Raw genomic sequence first — 13,552 nt, forward strand, 5'->3', positions numbered from 1 at the left:
TTTTAAAAAATCAGGAGGAAGTATTTACGTTTCTGTGTGTGAAAACGGAAGCCCATTTTACGTCCCTAAGTGAAAAGATCTTTTTTAGAAATGAGGGTTCAGGGGGGTGAGATCCCCGAATATGTACAAAAAATAAAAGGGAAACCTCAAGGTCGTAAGAGAAAAAGACCTTTACAGTGCTGGTTTTCCGATCAAAAGATAATCGGTCAATGTAAACCGGCCTTTTTCTCTTGAGACCTTAAAAAAAAAAAAGGTATTCTCACATAGAACCCATTTTACAAGCAAGCATACATATTTTCAAGCTGGATTCCTTTTACTAGACCAGGCAGTGAGAGATTACAATGAAAGCAGTATAGTAATTCACCATTTTGTATTCTCATCAGCTTACACGTATTTATACAACATACCCCAACATTCTTGTGGCTCCTCATTTCAACTTACATTTTTCCACAATACTATCATAAAACATTCTTCACAAGCTGCATCCTGCTTTCACTGTGTTGGTATAATTTATTTTCGTTTTCTCCTTCTCTTTTCTTCCCACACTCATTTTCTTTCCTCCAGCAGCCTAAGGTCTGGATACCCCTGAAAAGTGCACAGTACGCCACTCCATGGACAAGCCAAGTCACTCTGAAACTAATGGTGATTTGGTGCACTATAAAAACATATTAAAATAACATATCAACAATCTGATAGGAAAGGCTTTTATTTTTTGCTTCTCTATGCCAAAGTAATAAATATAGGAGAAGCGGAACTTACTATAGGAGAAGCGGAACTTACTTTGTCAAAACTTGGAATTCACGGTTCCATTGGTGAATTTGAAAGCAATCGAAGGCTTTCAAGTGATCTTGGTTGAGTGCAAACGTTATACTGCTTGTAATGTGAGTAGAAAAGTGAAAAAAACACACACACACTTCGAATAAAAAAGCTTTAAGGTTTCTGTTTATACAAAACAATATTTTAATATTTGTACTTTAAGGTAAGAGAGATAACTTAATAGGTGATGCAATAACTACACCGTACGTTATTACTGTTCAGGATTCTCTTGTAAAACAGTAACAAATAAAGGTCACTCAGAGCACAAACAATTATTCACATTTGTAATGAAGGTGTACAAATGTACACAGACTTTGGGCTTCAGGTAGTTTCAACATGAATCCTTCAAAACATTTCAATAAAACGACAACTTCAAATTCCAATAACAAAAAAAGAAACATTTTGTAAGACACCAGGTAGATAAAGCAAATAAACCGCTTTAGATACAAACTAGCCAAACATTCGGACAGCTTCAAAATAACAATTCACAAAATGTTGATAAAAAGTAGATAAGACGTGCAGTACAAGCTGAAATATGCTATTCCAGCACTTACTCTTTGCCCCATGAGCACATCTTTCTAATAGAAACACATTTGTAAGCATACACTGGCATTCACTTCGAATAAAAAAAGAAATTCTTGGTCCAGCCATAAACACATCTTCTTAATATTGGTCGATAACATTACTGTGCTTTTTGGTGATGAGCGACTTTCTTATACAGCTACCCCAAGCCCCTTAGAAGTACCAAAGCTAGTGTGCATAATATCTATTGCTTGGGACGGCATAGTGCAATACTGCTGAAGATTACATTGTGGTTAGATTTCTCTCAATCACATCTTCAAAATATAGTACACAATCATATTTTGATTAAGAAAAAAGTGAGTTTTCTTAATACAGTGCCTAGAAGCAGGAGTGTTATTTCATGATGCATTATATCAAAATGTGATATCATTTAAGATCATTATTAATTGTTGAAATTTGTCAACACTAAAATGGTTCCCTGTATGTTTATGAAGTTTCTCTATTGAAGAGATCACCAACTTCAGATTATAAATCAATGAAAATAGTCTAATGGAGAGGTCTCACCACCGGAGAGCACCGCTGTCAGGTATCTGAGCGACGACTAACTGAGATGGCCATTTATATGGTTCTAAGAGCCAGAATAAGTGGGAGTCAGTAGACCATATACAATGTCCTTAAGTGGCACCTCAAGCCTCACAGGGAATACGCACGACGAGGGAGCAGAGAAAGCACTACCTACCATTCAATGAAGAGTTGAATGGGCTGAGGCTGGTGGAGCCCAGAGTGCAAAGGGGAACATTTTGAGAGTTATAGTAGCATAGCCTGGCAAAACTCCTCTAGCTGGGCAGTGGGAGAGGATACATAGTGAAGAGAGTTCTCATAGTAGCACAATTTCCAAGTTTGTTCCAGGTACTGTTGCCGGAATGTACTGTCGTGGCTGAGAGGTGGGGAACAGAAGGAATTGTTTCGGGTATGTTACCTTACATGAACTCAAGGTGTACAGTCAAACCTGCTATGCTCTTTGTGGCAACCCTTGGTGTTACACTGAGCCCTAAGAGGAGCAACGTGGTAATAATGCCAAGTACAGTACAGTACAGTGCTCAAACAGTACAAGTGCCCTGGCACTAGGGCACTTGTACTGTTTGAGCGCACACAACATTTTGGAAATGGAATAAAACGGCTTATAGCTAACTGCAAAAATAACATTTCCTTGTTGATAAGAAGTAATATATTATCTAATGATAACTAATTCTTTTAGAGACCAACTGTGACTGATAGGTAAACTCAACTAACCGGACTGCCCATTCTGATCTTTCAACAAATTATTTTTGAGAACCAAAGAAGTTTATAATTACTAGGGGCATGCGCATGAGATATGGTGCAGTATTTTATCGTACAGTAGTAATTGGTCCAGCCTCATACTTAGAAACATTGGAAACTAGATTGTGTTGGCTTTAACTTCTGCATCCACTTTCTAAATGAACACGCTCTGTATCCTGAAGTCAGTAAATCCTTAATTCACTGCACACAGAAACAAGGAAATCAAGGAACTGGGGAAATAACATCCCCCAGTGGAAAGAGCCCTGACTCCCCATATGGAGGGCCCTCTTAGCAATTTCATAACAAAACCTGACATATCGGAACATCTAATGCAAGAATGTCTGCATTGAGACAGCTCAGCTCTGCCAGAACCTGAAAATCCAGAAAGCAGCCGATTATTCCCTCTGTCTGTCTCAGAGCAGTTAACATAAACATTCAAAGCTCTCTTGAAGTGCAATCTGTGCAGTCCCTCCTCTAGCTTAGAAGGATGAAAGGGGAGAAAGAAATGAAAGACTGATGTTCCTGCCACAGATGAAATTCCCTCACCGCCACAAAGGGAGGATAGAGACAGAGAACCTACAATTCTCCCACTCCCCTTCAGAAAATGATCACCACCAAGAACACAGCTTTGATCATCGCATCAGAAAAGCAACGAGAAGGGAGATGCAAGTACTCATCAAGATATTTAACACAGGAATAATCTCTCACGGTGCCTGAAGAAAATACTTAGAAGGAAACCTGTCAACCAGACCTATAGAAAAGTGGACAACCAAGGGCAACTGAAACAGCCCAGGGGAATTAACAATAGCAGAAATTACCGTCCATCAAGTAGTCCTAAACATTACCAGAATTAAATCACTTTTCTGCAAAGTGCAAAATTATTGGGACTGAGTAGGAGAATGGCAAACTACTGTGACGATCGCAAAGAGTCATACATTTGTTCCAAAAAGCAAAGGCTGCATTTGTACAGGCCCTCCTGGAGGACAGATTGGTTTCTGTCAGAGGCGGTGATGGATGACAATCAACAACAACCATCCTCTCAGTCTCCATGTCTGACAGCAAAAAGTCTTCACCCTGAGGTGTACTGTAGCATAAGTCAGCCTGCGGAGCCAGAAGGGCCACACACTCAGTAGATTTGGGAGACAAATACACACGTTATAGATGTGCATACCACATCCTTCTTTGCTTAAATGGGAATGACCATGAACATCTAGTCTCTGTCAAATGTGAGCTTCTAGAATGTCAAGGAAGAAGACAAAAAAACATGCAAATGGGGTTTAGAAATGGAAGAGTAGTACTCTAAGCTAACAAAACAAACGTGTTTAATTACCATATTGGTATCTGACTGCAGCCTACACGGCATCCCAGTGTGTCTGATCCCTCTAACCTCGGTTACGCAGAACCCAGAGTGCACTTCAGGATTGGCAATAAAGGTATACAAAAAATGGGAGGCATAGTGTAATTTAAAACGAAAATGTGCCCTTCCAGAGTCCAAACGCTTAAAATTCATGCAGTTAAGGCATTGGATCACAAATAGCGCTGTATGAGCAGCAGGAACTAGAAAACCCATTGGCCTGGAATGAACAAAGCAGGAGGACCTGCTCTCCAATAAGATCGCTAAATGCCACAGACTCTTAGAAATAGACAACTCTGATATTAGGCCACACAATATGACAAGATGGGAGAAGGAATTAGGGGTGACCATTTCACTAGATTCATGACAACATATTTGGTGCAGGGCCCACAAGAGTTCCAGGTGTACTCAGTTAAAAGAGGGAGCATATAAGACCTGCTACCAATGGTACATGATGCCCCAGGAGCTGCTAAATATATTTCTACAGACTTTGGACCTTTGCTGGAGAGGATGTGGCTAACGGGGTGACATGGGCCACATTTAGTTGAGCTGCCCTGTGATTCAAACATGTTGGCAGGAAATCCTTATAAAAACAAAGGATATTATGGGGCGCAACTTCCCTCCAACCCCATAAAGATAATTGGAAGAGACCTGGACTTTATCGGAGGCCACTACAGATCTAATTGCACACCCTATTGGCTGTGTGGACAACTCTGGCACAGTCCCTAAAGGTTTCTGGTGGTCCAATAATAGCTCAATGGTATAAAAATATGGGAAATCCTTTTCACAGAGAGAATTTCAGCGTTATCATCTAACTCTATCCTAAAGTACATTTGAACCTGGTCCCCTATCAAAGTCTGTAAAATCGCTTTGCACAGAACTTACATAATGAAATACTTTACTCTGAATTAAAAGAAGCTCTGGTTGATTTGCCTAGTGGGCGCACAAGTACATTTTAGCAGGGACACTTGGTCCAGATGATATGTATAATCAAACATTGTAGCCTTACTTGAGCAAGCTCAGGGGATTGACGCGGTTTTTCCTTTCTTTTTCCCCTCCTTTCTTTTGGTTTTCCACAAGCAGGCAAATGCAAGGTGGAAGAACTAAGCAGGTTATAATATTGTTGAATCATCGATAAAGATTATCTGTCATGTTTGTTCTCAATGTTATGCTGCTTTCGATGATAACATTAAGAAATAAAGCTTGAAAACAATAGTTGTGTTTGTAAGGTAGGCCCTGAGGATTAGATCCAAGATTTTTGCATGTCTTCATTTTTAATTGTTTTATATTGTTATACTGAGGAGTCGTCCTGAGGCTACTATTTAGTTTACATGCATATATTCCATATCCTGTGCAGCTCTATTCTTGAAACTACGCATTAGCTTTGCAGTGCTTATCATGATTTACATTTTAATAATTGAATTATCCGTATTATCCCATTGTCGTAATCTTGCAGTTCACCATGTATGATGTACTTTAGGGAACATATTTAGTAATTTGTTAAATCCAGTGATTTTAATTGTTGTATATTTGTGCCTGATGGATCATGCGTTTCGGAATAAAGTCAAACTGAACAGATTTGCAGATGAGCTGAAAGTCCCATGGCACAGTCACTGCAATTCCTACACATGATTGTCACAGATATCGTTTGTAAGATTACTTGGTTGCATTTAACTGCGTTGGATAGGCAAACAGTCCACTAGCGGAAGCTCTTAGGTGGCAAACGATTGCACCAGCACTTCAGTGCTTAGCTTCCACTCATGAATGAGCATATCACCCGACTGATTGTCCACCTTAGCCTTGCCCTTCCGTACCAGATAAGATGCAGTCAACTCACTGCCATGGAGCCCAAAGTCATATCTTCATGACCTCTTGCAACAATATGTGGGACCATAAACCACTTCTCTTGTAGACATATCACATGACAGTTGTATTGTTTGTGAGAATCAGAACCACTGCAGTCTTCCTCTACAGGTGGAAGGTTAATAGGCCACAAAAATGGCAGTTCGAGCAGATTGCAGAACAACTTTCTCTCTGCCTAATACCACACCCCACTGAGCGACAGGGCACCTTGGCCTGTTAAGAAAGCACCCATTGCCAGACCATTCTTGGCTATGCCAGCCTGAGGCGATCCCACCACCGATCCCACTATCATGTTGTCCAAGGGAGACTAACAAAAATAAGATCTCTACTGACTGAAGAGGATTTGGTCACTGCATCTGACAGTTGTCCCCAGTACTGGAATGCAAACTTCGCTTGCATATCTGGGAAACCAGAGATCTCTTATGCACGCGTAAACTAATTTCCTCCACTCATAACAATTGTTGGTTTTGTCACTCGGTCGAATGTCCTGAAACTTTGGCTCACTTAATTACACAATGTACTCAGCTAAACTCGCTTAGACATCTACACTTTCATAAGTATTGTTCAAGTTTTGCCATGTTTGAACCTAACGTTTGTTGGAAATACATCTTTGGTTCTACTCTGTTGGGCATCCAAATAGCCACTATAAATGTCTTGTCCTCGTTAAAACTAGATAAACCAAATAATCCACAAGCTCTACTTTCAAACCGTAACTGAACCTTATGTGTGCATTGTTATTGTACATGTTACAACTTTAATGATATAATCAGTGTGATGATATTGCCTGGATTTGATAGCGTATGCTTAATGATTTTATGATTGTTTATACTTAGATCATTTATGTATAGTATTTTTACTGATGCCTTGTTTTATCCTGTTTATTGAAAAGTTGTAAAAATTCAACTAAATCAATAAAAAAATAATAAAAAAAAAAACAATCCAGGGTATTAATCTGAAGTTTGGCCTGAGGCACCAGGAAGAGATGGGACACGAGGACCCCCAACAGCTGAACGACGTGAATAGCAAGGGGAACAGCATACATTGTTTTTAATGTTTTTTTTTTTTTTACAAGTCATCTCCCAAAGGAAGGCTTTGGAATGCCCTGTATCCAGACCCAACCTGAATGTTTTCCCAGAGCGCGCATATATGGAACAGGCTTGAAGCACACAGAAATGGAGTGCAGTACAAGGTACACAGGCATGCCACATACTCGGATGATTTCTATAACATCTCCTCTACAATTGGGCTTTTAATGCAGATGTGCATGAAATCTCATTACACTTTTCTCATGATACCATCTCTAACCCCCACACACACACTTTTCTCTCACTAAATGTGAACTGTTGGCCTCTTAAATAAACCACAGATACAATATAATACATTTTAGGTTGTGTACATTAATAACTTCCTGCCACATTGTGAATAATGATTAAACTTTGCTAACTAACCCACATGGATTGCTACTCAAACAAACTTGAATTAGCAATGTGTGCTAGTGAACTGCTAAAAACGAATGTATGCCTTGACTGACTTAGATACGAAACAGGCAGGGCTATTTTATGTCGAAGATTACACTCCAACATCCAGCAAGCCCAAACGTGAAGATTTCTTAATGTATTCCACATCGCCATAGCCCCCCCTTCTCACTCAACCACTTCACACTCCAGACATCACCCTAGACAGGCCTAGCAGTAGCTTGGAGCCTCATATAGCGCCCACGACGGAAACACCACTCATTTCCCTTACATCTCGTTAGAATACAAAGGTGCACTACACCCATATGGAAACAAACTTCCTGTGCCCATCTCACCTAGAATCGCACCGGGACAGTGGACGCGTCCGAATCTGCACTTATGAACCCATCGGGATTCAGAACTCGCCTCTCCCTCTGCTCCAACTATCCCTCCCGACCTCCGCTCTTGCAGAATCGCGCTCCACAAGGCTGCTAAAATGGCAGCATTTGCACTATGCGAGACACAGTTCCATTACAATGCATTGCATTTATGATACACCAATCAGGAACGTCCATGTGGTTGCCATTTCTGAGAGTTGCTCTTGCAGGCCACAAATGGGAAAGAGAGGAGCACTGGGGCTCCCTTGCAGTCTTCCATTATTGCCCACTTGTCTGCTCTGCTCAGAACAACTAGAACTTTCATATGCAACTGCTGGATTCTGCTGAAACGTACATTCTCTGGGCCCAATCAAAATAAGGCGACTCACCGGTACGTTTTCAGAAGATCTATGCACTGCATCAGGCAAAAGTAGTGTTCTTAATAAAATCGAATACAAATCAACAGCCTCCCCTGCAGCTACACTTTGAGACCTTTCCAATAACAACAAATGATCAATGTTTGCATGAAAGATAATACAATTAAATTAAAAAGACAGTTCAGAAAGGCTAACCAGCTGAAATATTTCACATATACAGCATCCTTTTAAAAGTTGAAATAGCAGCTTGCAGAGACTTTACTTCATCGACCCTCACATTTTTAAATGACCAAAAAGGTGGTTCTTAACAGAAGGCTTTGGTTAAATAGAAACGCCTATAATACATTTACTAAAATGTGTGTGCATTGTTATTATCAAATGTGTGTGTGCATCCAGCCCTCGCGCAGTATGTACTGGACACTTGCTGGATCTGATTGTTATGCGTCAGAATCTTACATATACATCAAAACCCGATGCTGTTGCATGAAATCCCCAGTACTAAATTGGTTATATTGATGTAACCAGAGTGCATAAAATAAGTACTTTCAACCAAATGGAATGCTTATGCTCACTGCAACAAATGCAAATCAAACTCTTTCCTCACCTTTAAATCTTTACAATCACAACAAATATCAAGGTGTGAATGATAGAAAATACAACAAAAATAAAAGCTCTGACAGATCTGACAGAAGGACTATTCACCAGAATCAATGAACATATTTAGCTTCCTTTTACAAATTCAAAAAGCAGTTTGCCAAGACTTTTCATAATCACATTTTGGTTAAACAAAAATATAAAATGGAAATCCTGGTAAAGTTGGCATGTATTGTATATGTAACCTGTTCTCGGGCAATATGAACAAGTACACTTGCCGTACATTACTGTTATACATCACCCTTACATATAAAATAAACCTGATACTTTAGTTTAAAATCTTAATATATGAAAACCCCTCCTATGATTTTTTACATTAAAGACCTCAGAATATATAAAATAAGTGGTTTGTGGGTCTCCCGCAGGTCCGGCCTAAGACAGATACAATACTAGTCTTGCACATACAATGTGTAGACTGTTAAACTCGTGCAACGGTGCCCATCTGGCAGTAAAGTCTTGAAGAGTCTTGGACATCTGAAATATGCTCTTTAATGGTCCATTCCATTTGTGTTTGCAGTTCATTTGAATATGTCGATGCAAGAAATACATATTTTCAATATATTTCTTTGGGTAGGTTCATACAGGTCTGGAAAGTGTTGCCTTTTTATGTGAATTATAGTTTTACATTCACAACACATGCTCCAGCTCTTCCTAAACACAGCGGGGCAACCTTCAAGGAAAGAAAAAAAGGAAGTCAGTAAAAGTAAAACAAGAGAAGAATTTACATTGAGCTACAATGTTTATTCACAACACTCTATAAAACCAAAACCACCTATTGCTTTTGCCCAAGAGTTTCAGAGGAAGAACACTAGTGAAAGAGTTTCAGAGGAAGAACACTAGTGAAAGAGTTTCAGAGGAAGAACACTAGCTGCTCAAGGCTCCACCCTCCGAAACTCCCTTCCACTTCTCCCTCTGACCAGTAAAGTGTAACATCTTTTTTGGTCACGTGTTTAATATGAATGCATCGTGATTTTCCACTGACGCTGCGGCTTGACGACCCATTCTAGGAATGATTGGCACGGCTGACTTTGTCTATTTTTCCCCTTCTCCCATGGTGCCCCGAAGTAGAAACCAGATAGTGTTTGCCATTTACAAAAAATAATAATTAAATACCACGTTAAGGCATGTATAGCCCACCGCAGTCTGAGCAATACGCAACGCAACTCGGAATACTCAACTGCTTGACATGTTGAAATAATGCCTACTGGTACTTGCTGTTCCCACAGTGATTAACCAAAAACAGACTACAATCCCCACAATGCCACTGTGGCATCTAGAAACCCTCAGTACATAATCACTCATGAGCACTGTAAGAAAGGGTCAACCGAACACACACGAGTCGCACATGAAGTGCAACATCTGTATTAACAATGTCAAGGAAGATGGCAATAATCCCTGTAGAGTGTAAGGCAGGGGTGTCAAAGACAACAACTCGCCCCTTAGTCTGGCCCTCCAGAGTAGCGTGTTCCGACTGTGCAGATCAAACACACGGTTCCTCAGACGCAGAGGACTCAGCTTCATTAACGTGTGACAAAGGCAGTGTTACCAGGAGCAGCTTTTCTGCAGACTGTGAACACGGGAAATTATACCAAAGTAAACAATGCAATGATGAGCAAAAACGTAACAAATGACATAAACTCACAGAAATAAACAGTCAACTTCCATTGAACCGGTATTGTCTTTTTTTAAGCAAAATGTGAATGACATTTTATTCTTCAACCTCTCCGCCCCCCGCTCCCACAAACGAATTCCACACAATGTATTTAAGAAAAATGCAAGTATTATGAGCTGAACAAGATACATAAAAATGCCCTATAAAACAACACTGGGACCCACTATTTACAGGAGGCCACAATTGAAAGCTGTTTACTGAAATGAAGTTGACTCTTCTATTATTATTAAACTACCAGATCTTGCTTGGGAGTAATCATCTTGAAGCAGAGCAGGGGAGGGTGAGCAGAAAAACCTGCACAATATCCTCTCGTGCTTCCTCCTGTTGTCGCTGGGCGATCTGTCGAGCCTCTGTGTACCGGGGTCCGAGAGCCCCTTGAAGCCAGAGAAAGCACAGGGCTTGAACTCAGTCCTGCCCTGGGACTGAGGGAAGGATTTCTGACCTGGTTTTGTCAGGATGGCCAAGGACTTGGGGGTTTGAGTGGAGGTTTTCTTCTTTGTCAACTCGACAATGAAAAAGGTCCAGGCTCTCAAAGGGCAGATCCAAGATCCGCTCCTATATATAAGATGAAAACTTAGTGGCGCGCATCCACGCTGTCCTTCTCAGCTCGACCCCAAGGCACAACACTCTGCTGGCTGTGTCGATGTGGGTGACCAAGGACACCATGAGGTCCTGCAAAATGGCCCGGGCATCTGCCAGAATGGCCTTGAAGGAGGCTTGTTTGTCGGAAGGGAGGTGGGGTAGAGATTCCCTGAGCTCCCGCCACAGCTTCTGGTTAGCCAAAGCCAAGAGGGCATCTGTGTTGGCCTGCTGCAGATGAAGTCCTAAGATCGAGTAAAAAACACTTTCCCAAGGACCACAGAGGAATGAGGTTGCGGGTGGCAGGCAAGGAGGATTGGCTCCCCGTCTTTCATCTTAAACCTGCTGTCCAACGTCTTGTTCATCTGAGTGTTGGCCCTGAGCTTCTCCCAGACTTTACGCGCTACCTGCAGGAGATCCTTCTGGAAGGGGATGCCAGACCGGATCGTGGTGCATTTCCCCAAGACCTATGTTAGCACACCCGACTCCTGGGGGGCTTCTTCGGGCAGAGTGACCCCCAAGTACTGCACCAGGCCCTGAAGGCAGTCATGAAAGACTTTAACGGATGCAGAGGGTTCATCATCCTGGGCTTCATCATCCTCGTTATCATCATCATCATCACCCTCCCCCCGTTCACAAAGAGAGGGGAATCTGGGCCCTAGGATACAGGTGCCATCAGGGTCCCCCTTAGGTTCGGAGCCGCAGGCAGGTCCAATGGATGCTGAGGGGGAGACGTTGGTGGTACAGGAGGAGGTGGAGGGGTCAGAACGACCAGAAGGGCCTGAACCGGTGGAGGGACTGGGAGTGCAAGAGGAACAGGAGGAGTACCCAGAGCAGGGGGTACGGGCAGCGCCCCAAGCGGAATGACCTCCTTCACAATGTCCTTCAGGAGCCCCTTCATCTGAGGGGAATGTATGAGGAAGAGGAAGCGCTCAAAGAAGCAATCCTCACCAGCTGTCGGGTCCCTAGGGGCTTTACCCGCCAAGGCGCTGGGCCTCCACTCCTGGTCAAAGTGCTGAGGCGCATGGTGCGTGTCGCCGTACAGCTGTGATGGGTAGATGTATCCCTGAGGAGACCAAAGACCTGTACTGTAGGATCCACTGCCGCTTCCAGAGGGATCATCCTGCAAGGCCCATTCAATGGGAGAAAGGACTGGCGGGCCCTGAGCTGGATCCAAGATGGCTGCTTACCTAGCAGGCTCTGCCACGTGCCAATGCTGCCATTTTTAAGCCTTGGGCCAGCCCTGCGTGGGAGGGCGCAAAGGCCCCGAGTCAAGAGAGGCCTCAGACATGAGAGGAAACAGCTTGGGTCTTGCACCCGAAGCAGAAGTGTCGACCACAGAGATCAGTCTGGTAGACCCGAGCCCTCAGCTGGACGGCCGGTAGTCCTAACGCCCTGACTCACGACCTTGGAGCAAGCTCCGGTAGACTGGACACCCTTGGTGCCTGTGCCGGTAGCTGTGCTGGATCGTGCCGAGGACAGACACTTGGAGGTGGCACTCAACGATCCTTTACCCTGTGGGGTAGAAGAAGAGAACAAACCTGATAGCCCTTCCGAAGACAGCCTGGTAGGCCCCTGTCATGATTCCTGTCCCTCATGTCCCCAGCCCTCCAAGATGTCAGGCTGGAGCCAGGCCACGATCACCTACATGGCCCTCAAGGGCCTCTCCATCCCTCCAAAGACCCATTTGGAGTCAGACTTGGCGCTTGTGGCACCAGACTCACTCACTCCCATAGGATAACATTGGGGATTGGACTTGTAGTGCATTATGGGGAAAAGATGGATGCCCCCACATATTTTGGTTCCCAGAACTGCATGTGCAGTCTAGTCTTTTGGGTGTGGTTCAGCCCAGAGACACCTGGGATACCCAGAGACTATTTAAGCCACGCCCAGGCTGAGAAACATGCTTTGCGTTTTCTGCACCCTCAGCGTGACACTCACTGTGTTCGGATCGCTTCTGCCCATCATTCATCGCTCATTCTGTTCTGCGGGCATCTTCGCAGTGTCATTCCCATCCTGGCACGCCGCTTCCTAAGGAAAAGGGAAAAGAACAGAAAAAAGGCATTAGTAAGCATTCTGCAAATCTTTGCTTATTTTTAAATACTGTCTGAACGCTTACCTGAAACCCAGCCACTCTGGGGGGAACTCTGTCTCCGGAACTTCTCATCCATCTGCAAGAGGGGAAAGACACTCCAGGTTAGCGTGGAAACATCTATAGGAGCTGCATACCGAGCTTACTCACCGCATATGTTCTTCATAACCAGCATCCACGCTGAAAACGTCGCGGCACCTAAAAGACACAGAAAAAGAACTCAGTTCAATACAAATACGAAAGGGGTGCATTGCGCATCGTGCTATCACTCACCTTCAGCGCTACTCATCTCAGCAGCACGCCGCCATCCCCGGACGCCGGCCATCATCTAAGGAAGGAAAGAAACGAAGTTAGAGAACTGTTCAAAAGACTCATTATACTTACCTGTCGGACTCTTGCCAGTGAAGTAACTAGGCAGCAACAAGCCCGCATCAATCAACGCGCCCCTGCGCTGAAAGCAGGACGGAGAGCA

At 43.1% G+C, this 13,552-nt stretch overlaps 1 protein-coding gene across 4 annotated transcripts in view; it reads right to left on the reverse strand.

Moving 5' to 3' along the window:
- Positions 1-936: 936 nt before the first annotated feature.
- KLHL5 (kelch like family member 5) overlaps positions 937-13,552 on the reverse strand; it is a 1,021,700-nt gene continuing 1,009,084 nt past the window's right edge. For all 4 annotated transcript variants that reach the window (XM_069631792.1, XM_069631790.1, XM_069631791.1 and 1 more), the window contains one exon: positions 937-9,407. In XM_069631792.1, coding sequence (XP_069487893.1) covers positions 9,351-9,407 — 57 coding nt within the window. In that variant the 3' untranslated portion in view covers positions 937-9,350. The remainder of the gene's footprint in view (positions 9,408-13,552) is intronic.

Source organism: Ambystoma mexicanum, chromosome 6q, assembly GCF_040938575.1.
Source record: "Ambystoma mexicanum isolate Mex_15411 chromosome 6q, UKY_AmexF1_1, whole genome shotgun sequence".
Classification (NCBI taxonomy): Eukaryota; Metazoa; Chordata; class Amphibia; order Caudata; family Ambystomatidae; genus Ambystoma; species Ambystoma mexicanum.